At 35.9% G+C, this 18,449-nt stretch overlaps 2 protein-coding genes across 2 annotated transcripts; both read right to left on the bottom strand.

Annotated features, from left to right (window-relative positions):
• Positions 1-9,605: 9,605 nt before the first annotated feature.
• EV154DRAFT_564751 (uncharacterized protein) lies at positions 9,606-9,893 on the bottom strand (the record flags this gene model as incomplete). The annotated part of the gene is made up of 2 exons (XM_051605857.1): positions 9,606-9,625; positions 9,722-9,893. The coding sequence occupies 2 exons, from the start codon at positions 9,891-9,893 to the stop codon at positions 9,606-9,608; spliced, it is 192 nt and encodes a 63-aa protein (XP_051456536.1).
• A 7,690-nt stretch (positions 9,894-17,583) lies between these two features.
• On the bottom strand, positions 17,584-18,229 carry EV154DRAFT_482542 (uncharacterized protein; the record flags this gene model as incomplete). The annotated part of the gene is made up of 5 exons (XM_051598505.1): positions 17,584-17,741; position 17,770; positions 17,834-17,941; positions 18,001-18,063; positions 18,110-18,229. 5 exons carry the CDS (start codon positions 18,227-18,229, stop codon positions 17,584-17,586), a joined length of 450 nt encoding a protein of 149 aa, XP_051456535.1.
• Between the last annotated feature and the right edge of the window lie 220 nt (positions 18,230-18,449).

Genomic DNA, 18,449 nt, shown 5'->3' with positions numbered 1-18,449 from the left:
GACTTTTTTTCTAGTTATACTTTTCGGCGTACAAAAAGGCGCTGAATTCGAAAATAAAAACCCCGATCCGGAGACATTATTTTCCGAGGAGGTATCGCAGTTCAAAATGTTTCCTTACTGGCTAAAACATGGGTATACTCTCCATTTAAAACAAATAATACTACCTACTTAAAAACTTTGTCTGTTCTTAGCCTGCGATTGTGTACAATCATTTGAATGGTGTTAATTAAAACACTGATCAATAGTTGGTTGGGTACTAGTGTTCGAACTTTTCGAGCTTGTACCGATCTTGCGCCACTTTTTTTGGGTTGGAGCGAGCTTCGAGCGAGCATCGGTCGAAGCTAGCTCGGCTAAAATGTCGATAGTAGTCGCTTTAAAGTTAAGGTCCTCGTAAGACTAGTGATAGCATTTCTCCTTGATTTTACTATTTTCTTCCCTTTACCTTTTTTTTCTCTAATAATTCCAACTAAAATGCTTTAAACTTTTATATAATTGTCCAACCAACTAACACATTTAGCATAGGATATGATACAGTATTGCACACTAAACCCAACTAAGCCGAATTTTTACAGCAACCATAATAACATGACGTAGCAGAGTTGATTTAAACTTTCATGTTCACATATCCAACTGTATTATATTTATAGATTCAGTCAGAGTTTGATTTAAAAGTCCGAATTTGGTGTTAAGGCTGATGAAAAAAAAAGTTTTTTTTTCTTTTTCGTTTAACTTTCTAATCATGACACATGTTCGAATGCAATTCTATTAAAAACTTTGAAAACTGTAGCAACAGTTTTGTACAATACTTAAAATAGCAGTTCTAACTTAGAGCTTAGAACGAAATTATTTCGCAATTGCAGAAATGTAACAAAAAAATAACATTCTCTGTTTATGGAAAAAATTGCCAATGATGGCATACAAGCACAGGAAGTACAACTGTTACAACCAAAAACTCCTCTATTTTTAAATATCCCGTCAAGTTATTTATAGCTTTTAGAGTGAAAATAGATACTTGTTATTGCATAAAGATTGGAAATAACACAACAATCAGAACCATAGAAAACGTATATAAAGGGAAGTGTAAAGCTTATGTCTTTATCGCATTATATTCTAAACTTAATATCAGTAAACATGTACCGTAACCAATTAACTGAAAACTCTGACCTATCAACCAGTGATATGAGCTATCTCTTAAGTCTTGAAAATAACACTGGTGAGAATGATCTGTCTGTGATTACTGATCGTCAAGATGATGAAGCTTTTTCGATTCCTGCTTTGTTATCCAATGTCAGTCAGCAATCTGATGATTTAGTTTTGATTCAATCCAGATACTTGAAATGCGACGAGGATAGCGTGTTCAAGAAAAACCATCTGGAGCTTTTATCCAGTGTCCATTACTTCCTAACTCCTGGTGTATTAATTCCAAGCAGACGAAAGGATACCAGCTACGTACATCAGTATAACCTCTCAATCAAAATTAAAGATTCTAGTAACAAGACATTTTATATGTGCAATTTTGATGGTACCCATGGTTGTCATAAGCATTACGAGTCCAAAGACTCCAATACCTCTGCAATTAGAACACATTTAGAGGATGTTCATGGGCCTACAAAGACGACAGGTACTGAACTTTTTAAATTTTGCCTACTATTTAATACTTACATTAATATTAAACTGCTTTAACTGAAGCATCTATAACAGCATCAATTGTTTCATTCTTGTCCCTTATTCAAAAGCCTGTCGACTGAATTATTTTCAGGAGAAAGTCATCAATTTTATAATCCATCCAAGATTGCCGTTCAAAGTAGTAGACGATAATGATTTTCAAGAGTTATTAAACACGTGCCAAAAAGCAACAAACACAACAACCGTAAGTCTGCCATCAGACAAAACTGTAAAGACACTTATTTCGAAGAGATACCTGGAAGAAAAAATGATGATCAGACAACTTTTACAAAATCAACAGTCAAGTTATTTCACTACGAACATGTGGACATCTTCAAGTGGACTGGATTACATGGGTCTAGTGGCTCGTTATGTTAATGAAAATTGGGAGCATAAGTCAGTTGTTATTGGGCTAGAAGCATCTAGTGAAGCACATACTTCTGAACATTTCGTTTCATTGTATTTGAGGGTTCTTGATGATTACGATAACCGGTCGAAGCTTGCATTCATTGTTTGTGATAACGGATCAATTAAGTTAACGATGAGGGCTTCTTTAGAAAGAATATCGTTGGAAAACGAAACCTTTTTTTTTTCAAAGAAAAAGAACATTCTTCAATGTCTCCCTCATGTTTTCAATTTATGTGTTCAGCAGCTTTTGAAAACAGCTTTGGGATCTACCGCCACAGCCAACACGGAAATGCGTCATGCCGCCGAGGAGAACGAAAGACAAGAAGATAGTCAATCTGGTATTAGCGGGGAATACAAATGCATGGAGGTTGATGAGGATGGTGACGCTGAAGTGGATGAAGATCTTAATGACAGTGGGGTTAATTATGACAAGGATCCCATAGAGTGCATCTGGACTTCAATATGCCAAAAAAAAATTTTAAGCAGAGAGAAACGTTGAAACTGGACCGCCACACTTTCCTCATAATTAAAGTCCAATATTTTTGGACATATATTATTTTAATCATGATTAAAATGAGAATATGAAGTTTTTATTCTAAAAAAAAAAGTGTGTCCGGGATTTTTACAACTGGATTTTAGGTGTGGGGGGAAAAAATTGTCACAAGCAGGTTCAAAATTTTAAATTTTTCTTTTCCGACCAATAGTATTGTCTCGCGTATAGTATTTGCCGCCTTCGGACCATGAAATGCTTACTGCCTGTACTCTCAATTTGAGTACCCGCATGCGTAGTATCGCAGCCTATTAAATCAAAGTCTGAGGACATTTACTGTCAACCCTGTAAGACACAAAAAGGATAAAACAAACTTTATGTACTAAGTAGAAACGCTTCATATTTAAAAGATATAATTTAGAGTATTTTGAAAATAGATCCAACTAGTTGTTTATTTTAATTTATGTATTTGAAGGGTCGTATTCGTTAGATAAAGTACACAGTGCCACAACCCGTTATATCAGAGTCTGAGATCAAATATGATCAACACTGTAAGGCACAAAAAGAATAAAACAAACTTTATGTACTAAGTAAAAACACTTCATATTCAAAAGATATAATTTAGAGTACTTGGAAAATAGATCCAACTAGCTGTTTAATTTAATTTATGTATTTGAAAGGTCATATTCATTAGATAAAGTACTCAGTGCCACAACCCGTTATATCAGAGTCTGAGATCAAATATGATCAATACTGTAAGGCACCAAAAGGATAAAACAAACTTTATGTACTAAGTAAAAACACTTCATATTCAAAAGATATAATTTAGAGTACTTGGAAAATAGATCCAACTAGCTGTTTAATTTAATTTATGTATTTGAAAGGTCATATTCATTAGATAAAGTACTCAGTGCCACAACCCGTTATATCAGAGTCTGAGATCAAATATGATCAATACTGTAAGGCACCAAAAGGATAAAACAAACTTTATGTACTAAGTAAAAACACTTTATATTCAAAAGATATAATTTAGAGTATTTGGAAAATAGATCCAACTAGCTGTTTAATTTAATTTATGTATTTGAAAGGTCATATTCATTAGATAAAGTACTCAGTGCCATAACCTGCTATTTTTAAACTGAGATCAAATATGGTGAAGTGTAAAACACAAAAAAGATGTTTGAAATCGGATATACATTAAGTAAGAACGTCTACTACATGGAAACTTTGTTTACTTCAGTAATATTAGATGTAACGTTCTTTAAAACTAAAAACGCGTCAAAAGGGTTACTGTTTTTGAGCGTATTACTTCACGGGAGCTTTAAAAATGACAAATAGAATTGTGAATTTAAAACTAAGTTTGGGTTTATTTTTGTACCTTGTAATTATTCTTTTAAAATTACTTTTATAAATTTACATATCTATATCAATATTCATTATGGCTAAATCAAGAAAAAGAATCAACATTGGAAGAAAGGCTAAATTCATTCAAATGGAAAAAATTGCTGCTGCTGAGTACATTGCTAATGAAGCAATTGCCAAAGAGGCCGAAATCGCTGACATGCCTCGACCAGAAGAAGTCAACGCAGAAGCTTTCCCCATTTCCTGGAGCAACGCAACCGAAAAAACCGGGGAACAGAAGTTTAAGCGTAAACTTCTCCCTACAAGAGAGACGCTCAGTAGAAAGAGATCTGCTGCAGCCAAGGCAGCTGTAGGCTGTCATTCGATTAATGATTTTTTCCCCGTGGTTCAACAGGTTCCTACACCACCTCAAGTAGAGAAGAAGGAGAAACCCAGAAGACCCGACGAAGCAAGTTTGGTAAAGATTCGCGAGTCTTTGCCCCTTTTGGAATCGAAAATCCGTATCTCTGGTAATACCACCAGCGACCAACACCACAACGGTGTTAAACAATTTCTGAAGTACGTGGTTGTAAAGCATGTTATGTTGCAGCTATTAGACGGTAAAACGTTTGTGGAAGCAACGAAGCTTGCGGTAAACATGCACTGGATCCAAGCTTCGAAATCCTATCGTCATCGTGCTGCCAGAAAGTGGTTTGAAGCCTGGCTAAACACTGGTGACATTCCATGTCATCAGCAAGGAAAACATGCGAAGAGAAAATCAATTCTCAGTGATCCTGATGTGAAGGAAAGATGCATCACCTGGCTCAGGAGTCAAGACCCTGTCCGTAGAAGTATCCCTGCTCTTCGTCAGCATATACGACAAGAAGTGCTCCCTGAGTTACTTGAGTTGGAGAATGATGTCGAGGCCGGTGCCGATGTCATTTCCTCTCAGCCAGAGCATCCATTGTCGAACGTTGCTCTGGCAACCTACCTGAAGGCTTGGGGTTTTGACTATAAAACAGGTAAATACAATATGTAAAAACTTAGCATATATACTAATGCTTTAGCTTGATTATATTTTTGGGCATATGTGTGTAGGAAAGGATCGAACATACTTTGATGGCCATGAGCGGGATGATGTTGTCAGATATCGAATTAAGTGGGCCCAACAAATGATGGAATGGCATAAGCGTATGGAAACCTATCCCTTGGATAATGAGAATGCTGATCCAGTTCAACCTAGCCTAAAGGATAATGAAAAAAAGATGGTTTTAGTTACTCACGACGAATCAATCTTTTATTCAAATGATTGTAAAGTCACTCGTTGGTGTGAGAAGAACGAAACCATGATTCTTCCTAAAGGTCAAGGAAGATCTATTATGATCAGTTCATTCATGTGTCCCTGCCACGGAACAATGAGAGGTACCGTCAATGGTGTCAATTTGATATCAAGAGTCATCTTCTTCCCTGGCAACAGTAACGGCGATGGTTATTGGACAAACAGAGATCTGACGTGTCAATTATATGATGTAATTCATCTTTTCAATGAATTGCATCCTAATTGTGTTGGTATCTTTGCCTTTGACCAGAGCTCGAACCATAAAGCCTTTGCGGACGATGCTCTTGTTGCCTCGAGGATGACTTCCGGGACTAGCGAAGTAAAGTCTTCTACCCTGTATAGGTTTCGGGATACCACTTATGTAGATAGAAACGGCATCATCAAGCCTCAAAGTATGTATACCATGGAATCTATGAACGTGGATGCCGCCATGAAGGAGATAAACAGACGGCGTGCCAAAGGACAGGCGTTTGATACCAATGCACTTGTCGAAAAGTACCAACACGCACAAGTAAATTTAATAATATAACATTAATATATAAAGAACTGACATCTTTATTATCATTATCTCTGTAGAAACGTGAGAAGTTCAAGGGAACTCTCCGTCTGTTGAGAGAACGTGGCCTGCTCGGCAGAAATGAGCCTCTGAGAAGGGTTTGTGTGAGAGGTACTCCACACGACCCTCAGGCTAAACCTGGCTGTTGTGCCGAATACTTGTTGTCACAACAACCTGATTTCAAGGCCCAGAAGAATATGCTGGAGACCCAAACATCCAAGGCTGGTCACCTTTTTACCCTATACCCTAAGTACCATTGTGAGTGCAATTGGATTGAAAGACATTGGGGTGCAGCTAAACGATTTGCACGAATAGAATGTGATTACTCGTTTGACACTCTGAAGTCAAGAATCGAAGAGTTTCTTGACCATGATGAGGCTGTTTTCGGTCCTAAAATCAATAGACGATATTATAATCGTGCCTATAGATATATTGACGCTTACAGCGAGGGTAACGATGTCTTGGAAGCTGAAGATATTATCAGTAAGTTTTCCAAAGAATATCGATCCCACAGACGTGCTGTTTAGTTGCTCCTTGATGACTTTCAATCTAAAAAAAAAAAAAAAAAAAAAAAAAAAAAACAATTTAGACTCCCCCCAAATAAAATATATTTCCCTGAAAAATTTTCTTAAAAAAAAAAAAAATTCTCCCCACATTAAAAAAATCTGGCTATAAATAAATTTCCTTTTATATTACTTGTACTAGTCGGAGATGAATGCTCAAAAATGTCACAGATTACGTTTTGGTATATTACAATGAAGATGCACTCTATAAAGGAATTCTAAACGTACTTATGTACTTTGTTTTATTTTTTATTTTATTTTTTATTTTATAAAATCATACTACCGATTTATTACAATAACTGTACGTAATTAACGTCACTTTCACGTGCACTTTGTGTAATAAAGAGGCGAGCGAGTTCAAGTACTCGTATTTGCAACCGAGCCGAGCTTAAGAAATTTTGAGCGAGCTTGAGCTTCAAAAAAACCCATTTGAGCGAGCTTCGACTGGAACACGATCGAAGCTCGCTCGAGAGTTTCGATCTTCATTCCGAACACTAATCTATACTTTGTTTCCCGCCTTGAATTAAATGGATACTACTCGTTAGAATTTTTTCCAGTTAACGTTGTCCCATATCAGTGGATCGGGAGCATGAGTATTCTAATAAATCTTTAGTATTACGAGGCACTTAAAATACTATCCCAAATATAAAATGTCTTATCGATATTTGTATATTTGATTGTAGAAGATAGGTATCCATTAATTCATACACTATTTCTTTATACTCTTTATTAGCAGTGTAATTATAATAATATATAAGTAAATGAACCATTTATATTAATAGCTGTTGTATTCTCTCTCTTGGTAGCTAATCCATTGAGAGAGCTTTAAATATTAAATTTCTCTTTCTTATAATTCTTGATTTGATCTGAGAAGATTCTCTTCTCAATCGGTGATATCGTGGTATAACATTCTGTATCCAACTGTCATTCTTATATCTTATTTAAACTAATCACGCAATCTTTAATATAGAAGTATGTACTCGTAGTAGGAGAAGTTGTATAGCAGTATACAAGCGTATGCTGGTATGCAACATCAAAGGTTGTTTTAATTTCATAGTTTATTTATTTAAACGATTTGCTTAATTATTCTTAAGTGCATCGTACCCAAATACGACACCTGAATTCATTTCTATTATGTCAATTAAGACCATGAGCAGATGAAGCCAAATTGATATTATATTAAAACTCTTCTTCACATATTGCTGCAGTAAACCTTTCGCATTTCCTTTTACAAGGCATGCCAGTCATTCATCTGGAATTTTTGAAAAACGCATTTTCCCTAAATCAAGATTTTTGGTGCCATGTTTGGTATTTATAGTAGGATCATCCCTTTCATACGCATTGGTATTCTCTTATCACGGACATTAGACTGTACGTCCGTAGCTAAGCCACATTTTAGGGAATATAAAATAGGAAATGGATTTAGCGATTTCATTGGTTCCCGCTATTCCGATTCTGAGCTATAAATACTTAATTTCCCTGCACAGTTTTTAGAAACCCCCTCTTCTTTCTCAGGTATACCCAATATTCATATTATGTTTGGCACTCACTTGGTCTTTTTTTTTCTTGCGCAGTTTTTAGAAACCACCCTCTTCTTTCTCAGGTATACCCGATATTCATATTATGTTTGGCACTCACTTGGTCTTTTTTTTTCTTTACGTAGGTCTAAAATAATGCTACCTACAGTTGCTTTTTCGATTACCCCACGAAAGTAATTTGCATATGCATTTATATTAAAAGTGAAGTCTAGCGGATAGTCGTGATTTCACAGTTTGCGGCTATCTTTAAAAGCTTCACGACAAACAACTTTAAATAAATAAAAAATCTTTTTATATAAAAAATACTTAAATAACGTCTTATAATTGAATTTATCATGTTGAAAGGGAAAAGAATAATGGAGAAGGACCAGGGTTGAACACATTGTTAGGTGTTTTTGAGATGCCCTTAAAAACCATCATGAGTTTGCAAACCAAATGCCATAACCAGATGCGTCATCTCCTACTGCTTTACTTTTCTCTTTATTCTAACCACGAGATGAAAAATAGAGATTAGCTTCATGTCGAATTGGAAGACAAAAAAACGCGTATAGCTGTTGTCCATCAGATGACCAACTTTTTTTTTTTTTTTTTTTTTTTTTTTTTTTTTTTTTTTTTTTTACTCTTTCATAATTATTACCTGCACCTGTAGGCAAATGAAGATTCTAGAATTCACCTCCTATCAGCAGGATAAATCTTCCCACGTCTACAACTCCTCGCTGAAAGTACAACCATGCATTTTTCAAGACCAAAAACTTATGAATAAAAGGTATCTCAAACTCTACGAAACTCAATAGAAGCAGCAATATATAGATGTATTTTGCAAAGAAAAAAATCATTTAATTGCGTTTTTAAGTGGTATTTGAGCTACATGCTCTTTTTACTGCCCGACATCTATCGGGCATACGTTTTCGCTATGGCCGAAATAATGGCAACTATTGGACATTTACTTCACAAAACCGCCATTTTTTTGGCGTGCAAAAGTGGCAGATATGATATTCTATAATAACAAAACAGGCACAGCTGCCATATTTTTGGCCGGTAAAAATGGCCCCCTTAACAGTTGAATCAAGCCAAGAGTTTCACAGCTGCTGTTCTTTTATTTCAAAAAATGGCATCTATTTTAGTTTGTTGAAGACAAATCATTCACAGCTTCCATTTTCCTGGCTTGTAAAAGTGGCAGTTATGATGATCTATAATAACAAAACGTTCGCAGTTGCCATTGTTTTTTGAAAGGACAAACCCTTAACCTTTCTTTTAGACCTATTCTTTTATATTTGGCAGGCTCACATTTTCTTATTCATTGTTATTATTGGCAGTAAAGCACATATTATTGGATTGTTTATTTATATTTCCGTGGTGTATAGGAGGTTTTGATATAACTTTAACCTTTTTATTTAGGTTTGTGGTTGTATACATGTCAATAAGATATACCATTATAATGCTTGGACGTTACTTTAGCTTACCTTTGACACTCTTAACAGTCTATAAAGGTATTGTTAGAAAATAGTAATATTATAATTAATTCTGCATTTTATTACCAGCCTTAAGATCTGATGTCGATAAATATTTGACTGGTAGTGTTCCTAAAATGTTGTCGTTTGAGTGAAAGATACACAGAATAAATAGTTTATATGTAAGCAGTATGATATCAATAAGAATAAAACATAACTTTTTAAAGACTATTTAACTGTAAAGATAGAACCGTCTATTGATGAGAACCATTATCTATGGAAAATGGTTATAATATAAAGACGTAAAGAAAATATACAATAAAAACTGATTCAGTCAAGATTATCAGAATCTGGGAAGGATGTGCTTTACCACTTTGTTTGACGATACTTTTTTGTATCATATTTACATCTTCATCGGTGATGTTTGGTAAAAATTGATTTTTGAACTGATCAGACACCGCAGCTAGTATTTGTTTGATCTCGGTAACGTCAAGTTCAATTTTGCGAACCAAATTGGTGACTGCAATATTCATGTCAGACATTTGGAAATGTTTGTTTTAAGATATGCTAGTATATGTAATATATTTTATCCCACCTTTAGTTACTTCGAGTCTTGTCTGCTTATCTAAATTATGTCATTTTCTGTTTTTTTTTTTTTTTTTTTTTTTTTCGACGGCATGTCATGTCATGGCGTTTTAAAATTCAAATGACGGAAACAAAATCGACGAAAATAATACTTAAGGTCAAAGACCATAGCTAATAATATATCGTACCTGTCGACATCTTCCAGGAAACTTTCATCATTGACGTATGTCACTATGAAAGGTAAAAATTAAAAAGGCGATTTTAAACTTAAGTTACTGAGTATATAAAAAGCACCTTACATATAGACATTACTTACACCGGTTACATTTACCAAATATAAATCACACTTCCACAAATATCAAAATTTTCAAATGTCATTCCCGCCCTCTTCGTCGTCAAATGCCAACAGACAAAGAGATAGACTTCCTCGTGAAGCTTTTGAATGAGACAGCCATTCGATGATCTTTAACAGTTACCGTCAACTCCAAAACCATAAGAGAGTTCATATACGAACAACAGCATCTGAAGATACCAATATGCAAGAAAGCAATTATAATTCTGCTGATAATGGAGACGTCAGTGATTACGGTACAAATAATGACCTTATCTCCTTATTTTAAAAATAACTTACAAGATAATTTTAGTCTCTACCCCCGTTGGCATGGATGTTGCTGACCAAATCAATTATAATTGCGGATGAAGCTTTAAATAAAATGAAGGCAGGGCTCACGTTTATCAAGCCAGTAGAATCGGCTCCAACACATTCACAAAAGCTGGATTAATGAGCATTCATCTTTCCCAATTGATGCTGCAATACAAGATATCCAGAGCTGCTTACAGGGATATTGTAAGATGTGTTAATACGGCTATTTGGAACCACGATGAGATAATGATGAGTAATAAAAATAATCGTATGGCCTTGATACATTAAATTTTCTAACGTCACATTGGTAATTCATTCAGAACCCGGAGCCAAAATTACCTATGGTGAGGTTGTTGATGATTTAGTCAAAGCTAAATCCAGTGTTCATGGCCACGAATATGATTTATGTCCCAACGGCTGTAGATTCTATGGATTGGATGATGAAGAAGACCAATGTATCGACTGTGATGAAAAGCGATATAGGACTAGCACTGAATTGATCAAGGTCCCAACGCCAGTATGAAATTGATGTCTATCGGTGATGTTCTTTCCAATATGGTGGCTGATCCTCACACTAGAGACCTTCTAGATTATAGAGCCGACAGGGAATCAAGTAACATGCAAATGAGTGATATTTTCGATGGGCAAATTTACAGGGATCTGGTAAAAAAGAGATTGTTCTCCAATCCTGACGATTTCGCCATTGGTCTTTACACGGATGGGTTTGTAAACCAAAAGAAGGGCAAAATTTCTTTTACAATCATCCACGTTGTCATATTCAACCTTGATCCTTCCACCAGGTAAAGACTTATACTGGTTTTAAAAGTTGCAACTTTCTAAACATTAGACATTAGATACACAACCGAGAATATGTTACAGCTAGCAATTTTACCTGGTCCTAAAAAACCTACGCATCTGGATTCATTCATGACCCATCATCGACGAGTTAAAGGATTTGGAAACCCATGGGCTTGTTGTTAAACGTGCTGATATGGAAATCTGTCGCTCCAAAGTACGTTTGTTGCTAGCCTCTGGTGATATTCCAGCTGTGGCGGATATGGCTCACATCGGTTCTCATACCAGTACATACGGTTGTAGGTTTTGTGAATCGAAAGGGAGAAATCCAGACAATACGTCTCATGGAAAGGATTTTGACGAAAGCTCTGCCCCATTGAGATCATTGCGAGACTACATGACTGGAAATCCTGTAAGTATATTGACTTCACCTTTTGTTTTCTCGAGAGTAACAAAGTGTACCTACTATACATAGATCAAAAAAATTTACCAACCTAGTGTTTTCAATGAGCTATCGACATTTTCCGGTTCCTTATTTTTTGCGTTGAATGAGCTCCATCTTATAGCCAGAGGTATCGGCAAACATTTATACGATCTGATCACAGTAGAAATTTCCAAAGATCAAAAGTACTACTATACAAAGCGAGATAGAACCGTCTCAATCGCCAACTATCCTTTCTACATCTACATCTCAAGAAAGAATTTGGATGTTATTGGGGATTGTATCACTTCATCGAGAAAGCATGTCCCCGTTTCTTTCCAGGGTAGCTTCGACAATGTTTTAGAAACGATTGGTGGTACACGTGCGGTGGATTGATTGGACGTCCTTTTGTACATTATTCCCACATTGGTTGTGCCCTACCTGCCTAACAGGTCTGCCAAAAATAACGTCCTAGGCTTGATCAAAGGTTGTGCTCTTGCATTGCAGTTGGATCTTACACCCGATCTTATCAGTGAAATGGAGGGGTAAGTCGGTATACTAAAGTATTGGGAATTCAGTCTTTTAACAGAAATATATTACTTTGACAGCTTCTTTGCGACTTGGCACACCTATCTTCTGGTGCAAGTCAATCTGAGGAACATCTCTCGGAGCATGTTTCGTCCTGTCCAACATTACTTGATTCACGTTCCATACATCATGAAGCAACAAGGTCGCTTGAGGTGTTACTCTGCAATATCAATGGAGAGAGTGATTTGTGTATACTTCAAGCTGATTAAATCAAGAAGATTCGGCGGTAGAAATGCAAGTATGCTCATCGAAAGGCTTGCAATTTGTAATTTCATCAACGGCATTCTCCAAATTACGAAGGAAATTGATTTGATCGTACCAGCCGGACCATGTGACATCGATTTCATGGATCTCCCTGATAACCTGGATGATGTGCAGCGTTGGGCGCCGTTTGGTGGTAACGCTTTTCTGGATGGTCAGATGATGGAAGGTATCAGATGTAGCCGAATAAAGGATGCCTTATCTAGATATTACCGAAGATCTAGTGGTCTTAATACTGCTACTTCTTTCGGTGATTCTGAAATTGCCATTGCTTCTCGTGCTTGGATAAACAACAATGTTTACTCCTACATTATATACCAAAGACGAAGGAATGAGATAAGTCGGGGAAATTATTACGTGATGTCCTCCACCAGCTATAAAAAGTAAGTCGATTCCTGTTTTTATTGAGTTAACTTCTCACGCATCTTTATTTTTCCATTTTTACCTTAGTCATTTCCATGTTTCCCGTCGTTGTTGGCTTGTAGGTGCTGTTCAGTTTTTTTTTAAGCATGTTGACTTGAATAATATCCCACAGTTTTTGGCGCTAGTCGACGTCTTGAAACACCACGACGTGGCTCCACACGACAAGTCTGTTCCAATTGTCAAGGCTCGTTCAGGCTCAGCTCAAGCAACATTCGCGGTCATCAATGTGGCAGACATTGAACATCAAGTTGGTTTAATTGAGTTTCCTCCCGATGGAAACCAGTTTTACGTCATTGCCCCCTACTATGTATTCAACGATAATCTTCAAGCAAATAAAGGAAACCTTTCCATTTTGTAAGTTTTTGTAATTGCCATTCGTTTCATTACTTTTCTTTTTTTTCATGGAACACATGTCGAATAAAATAAGGTCATATTTTCTTGTGGTAAAATCATAATAAAAGAATCACAGAACCGAAAAAAAAAAAATCTGGTTTTTAAAATAATAAAAAATGGCAGTTTGTCACCATTTGCTTCACGCAAAAAATTATTTTTTATACGGTAAGCCATCAAATTCGGATCAATATTGCATCAAATTTTTGGCATATAGCAATCTAATTTTAACTTCGAGATAGTTTTTATAACATCTAAACTACGTATGGACGATTCTAGAAATATGTTTGAAGCATTTTTGTTTTTTTATGATATTATGATCATTTGTAGCAATCTTTTGCTCTAATCTTATTGGCTGGGGATATCGAGAAAATAAAAAAATGACAGTTATGTTTCCATTTGATTCAAAGTTGCTAGTATGTCCGCCATAGTGTTTACAAGCTTATGACACACGTCATTCCCCAACAACTTCAATTCCTGATGAAGTGCAATTTTTAATTAATTAAGATTCTGAACCTTGGCTCTTCTTTTAGCAATCCTCTGTCCCAGGAGGTGCCAAATGTTCTCAATAGAATTCAAATCCGGACTTTGAGCGGGTTATCGCCCAAAGTCTGCAATCCCAGTCTTCTCTTTCCACCACCTCGTATATCCTTCCTTTTTGGCATGGGGCACCGTATTCTCGAAAAATACAATCATGATCATGTTCCTCTATCAATGTTTCAAGCCAAGAGACATAATTTTGACCTCAACAATTGACATGTTTCTCTTGGTCGACAGACCCTTTAAGTGTCATCAAAAGGCCCAATCCACCTGCCCAAAAACATCCCAATACCATAACTGATCCCTTGCCAAATGTGAATGTTGGTAAAAAACAATCCATCTAAATACCTTTCTCTCTCCTTTCTAAAAACTTTCATACTACTGTCGTTACGCCTGAGTGCAAAACGCGCTTCATCGTACCAGATTACCTTCTTCCAGTCATCTAATGTTCAATTCATGCTGTCATTGACCCATTCTCTTCGCGTTTCTTTATTTCTTAGACTTGAAAAACGGTTTTGCGAAGTGCATTCCTCAATGTCGTCAGGCTGATGGGATCGGCAGCCTTCGCAAGATTTTGCAAATGAAGACTCAAAGGTTTAAAGGAGTCCCTTTAACCTACAAGTGCAAGTGATGCTCAGCTCTTGGTGTCAACTTTTCTGGTCTTTCTGAACGAAGTTGGACAGTTCGTGATCCCTTCAGTTCAATACTTTTTTACGATGGTAACAACGGTTGCTCTAGGAATGCCCAATTCTTTGCCGATTTGGGTACCAGTTTATTTGGCACGCTTTGCCAAGCCGCAATTAACTCCACGATCGAAGTCTAAAAGTTCTTTGCTCTTTCTATAGGCTGTCTTAGTTATGTCAGTAAGTCGCATGGTAAATTGCTTAATAAAATTTGAAGCAGAGTTGAAGAAAGAAGGACTAGCTTTATTTATATTTCTGGCTTAAAATGGAAGTGTCGAATAATTTCTGCGCGGAATTGTAATCTTATGACATAAAAATCATAAAATTTGAAATCAAATGATATGTAAATACTCGTAGCAGACCTAGAGATTATCCCTCAGTTTTTTTTTTCTTTTACCAATTTTTCAAATAAAATTGGTCATAGACTCGGCTCGCCGGCTTTTTAATTTTTTATAGAGTAGATTTTGGCTTAAATCGTTTCAAGTGTGCTCTCAGACATTTCCGAGCATTCAACACCTGAATATAACCCTTTGGTCACCATTGGTTCTATTTTTAAGGCTGTGATGTTTTGAGATAATAATGTGATGACCTAGCAAGGCTATAGCCATATTAGAGCTAAGAAAGGTTTATCCATGCTGATACCATTTGGGATATAAGCTTAAAAATAAATGTCATAGTAAGAACTTTAAGGATATTACATGACAAGTCTAATTTAGTACGTCTGAGAAATACTTAAAATTTAGTTTAAAGCAAAGATAGTTAAGAAGACTTAATGTTTATTAGAACAAGACTAAATTAGTGACTATGTAATAATCGTATACATTTTTGGTTAATTAATGATAACTTCAAGATAACATTAGAGATATGAACACAGCAGACAGTCTTCTATATAAATACTCGTATATTTCATTTATCACTAAAGGACATCATATAAAAAGTCTCAAACTATTCCTATAGTCTTTTTATAATTTGACTTTACCTTAAAAGACAGCATCTGTAATTACCTTTGAATTGATAGACGATACACTACGCCATGTCATCCACAAGGGAACCAAAGTGCTGACGCTAGTGTAGAATGCCTCTAACAATTTTCGGAAAAATAGGTGAATCCAATGGTAGAAATCAACGTCACTATAATCCTATCGTTGCGCCCTGCATGAACAGATATACAAAGAGCAAAAAAACTTAAGTCTCTGAATTCACTTATGTACGTTCGTAGAGTTAAACTACCTGGTGACTATGCTAGTACTGTAACATTTCCACTTCCAAAAGACTTGATATCAATCAAAACGTTGGAAAAAACGCATTGTCTACATGAAAGGCGTTGTTTTGTCCTCATTCCATGTAAAAACTAAAATTATTAATGAGGAAAGTAGTAAACAATATAAGGATAAACACTTACTTTTCGATATCCCTGATGGTACACACGCCATAGATCAATAGAAGAGTAGGCCAAGTAAACCAACACCACTATATGACGAACCATACATAGTGGCGGGAAAGAATCAAGGAGGATCGTTGGACTTGAAAGATGAGAAAAATGAGTTCTTTCGTCGAAACTACACTCATTCCTAGTTAAAGATGGTAAACACATATGAGTCACACCTTGAAAACGATTTGTATGAAGTTGAAGACATTCGTGTTCATCATCGATCGTCAGGAATCAGAGATTTGTTTGTTAAATGGCTGGTTACTGCGATCGTGCTAAGACATGGCGAAAGGCTATTAATTTCACAGACCCTATACATGTACAGGGTTATTGGAATTGAGTTGATTCTGGTGCTGAAAAGTAAAGAACGCGAAGAGCCTCTACTGAATCTACCATTGCGAGCATGTCGCAGGATTCCGCATCGTGGAATGTAAGGAGCAAAAAGCTGAACAATGTCATAAAGAAAACACAAGAGAAGATTTGCCGTATCCTACATATTGAAAGTAGAGAGGACAGACTCAATAGACAAAGAGAAAAAAAAGAGAAGATTGTAAAGCATAATGGCGCCTCACACTTACATTGGTTTGGCAGTCACTGATTATGGCAAATAAATCGACTTGATCTGCGTACACAATAATGTAATATTTGTAGTTGACCATGGCATACTGGTCATGTCTAATTTAAATTTTTCCCTCTTAACAGGAATGTTGAAACTGGTGGAAGACAATGTTGATGATATTTTGGATATAAAAATAAAGTTAATTGTCACATCACATTAAGAATGGATAATAATATCAATATTAATTATGAATCACGCATGACCCCGCATAATTATAAACATTTTTAAATAGTTTTTATGAACTACCTAGGTTTCTGTTGTATATAATCATGCAAACATTTTCAGATTATTCTTAAAACCAAGCTAGCCCATGGTTCTTGTCCAACCTGTTCCCTGTTCACTGTCTTTTGTCACACATGTCACTGACAAACATCATTATTGTATCCTGTCTAAAGTCTTTGTTCCAAATAATGTACTTCTGTTATCCCTTGTCTTTGTGAACCCCATTTAACATCCGTTTTTTTTTGTACTTCTGCCTTTGAACTCCCTTGTAATACATTGATAATATCAGCCCATGTTATCCCCTGTATCTACTCCCAAAATTATCTGCATCTATGCCCGCTACCCCAGCGATGTCTCAAACTCAAAATGACTAATAATATGTCTATGTTAATTTAATCCCCAAACCCTCTTCATAGCGAAACGATGTGAGAGAAATTTATTGCTTAGCCCAATTCAAATGATGTGGAGAAATCTAGTGTCAGATCTCGTGTGACACTGGATTGCAGTGGACATGTATTCCATTCAAATTGATGGAATATTACCTATATATTTTTGGCGGACTAAATGTTGGCTTATTTCGTCAGAACCTTGTGAGAGTGCAAGTAGACACATTTTATTGTTGAGAAGAGCCGACTACGTAACAATGTTTGTGCAAAGACTTGAACACCTTGTTAAAATATATACTGTCAATTCTTTGTCAATCCCGATAAATCTTTTGATATGATGAATATAGACTGAAAACCAGGTACTTCCACAACAGGGGCATCCTTCAGTTACACCTAGTTTTGTAACTGTCCATATTTGATAGTGTTCTATTACCCTATTATTTTAAAATAACTTTAGCAAAACCTGTGTCAAAAAATGCAAATCTGCTCTGTTGTACCTGGTCTCTGTAACGTGTTTGAAGCCCCTCATTTTCGTTTTCTCTAAAGCTGTCAATCAACCTGTATTTCCTTTTCATAATACTTTCAGCTTCAACGCCTATTCGAAACTAACACAAGCTAGTTTTTTATGCAGTTGCAGATGCATTACATTCTGATTTAAACTTACATTAGATGTGCTTGGACCAGGATCACCATTCTCTACCAAGGGCAGATCAGGTGTTGGTGTTCCCTATGTTTGTGCCTCAGTCTTATATTGAATTCTAAAAAGACATTACGCTATTGAATCTTTCTCGTGTGTTCTGATTTCCCCTCCATCTCATTTCGTGATTCTCTCTTTGTTTTGCTTTTCGTAAAGTTTCTCGCTCTGTTTTGATGTTTAAGTAGGATCTGCTCATTTCGGCTGTAACAATAATTACTTAAAAATTTAAAAAGTCAAAGAAAGAATAAAAGAAACACAGGACCCGTCTCTCAGTTTTTTTTTTGCCGTGACTGCTATTAGTAAAACGGAACCCGAAAAATCAATAGCAATCTGAGAAGGCAGAAAGATTAAATATAAGTTTTTTAAAGAGGCTTTTTTTTCATTTTCATTAATATTAAAAAATCCTGACCCGGACA

Source organism: Mucor mucedo (assembly GCF_025094135.1).
Source record: "Mucor mucedo strain NRRL 3635 chromosome Unknown EV154scaffold_60, whole genome shotgun sequence".
Lineage (NCBI taxonomy): Eukaryota > Fungi > Mucoromycota > Mucoromycetes > Mucorales > Mucoraceae > Mucor > Mucor mucedo.
Note: the sequence above shows the minus strand (reverse complement) of the source record. Positions and strands in the feature narration are given on the sequence as shown.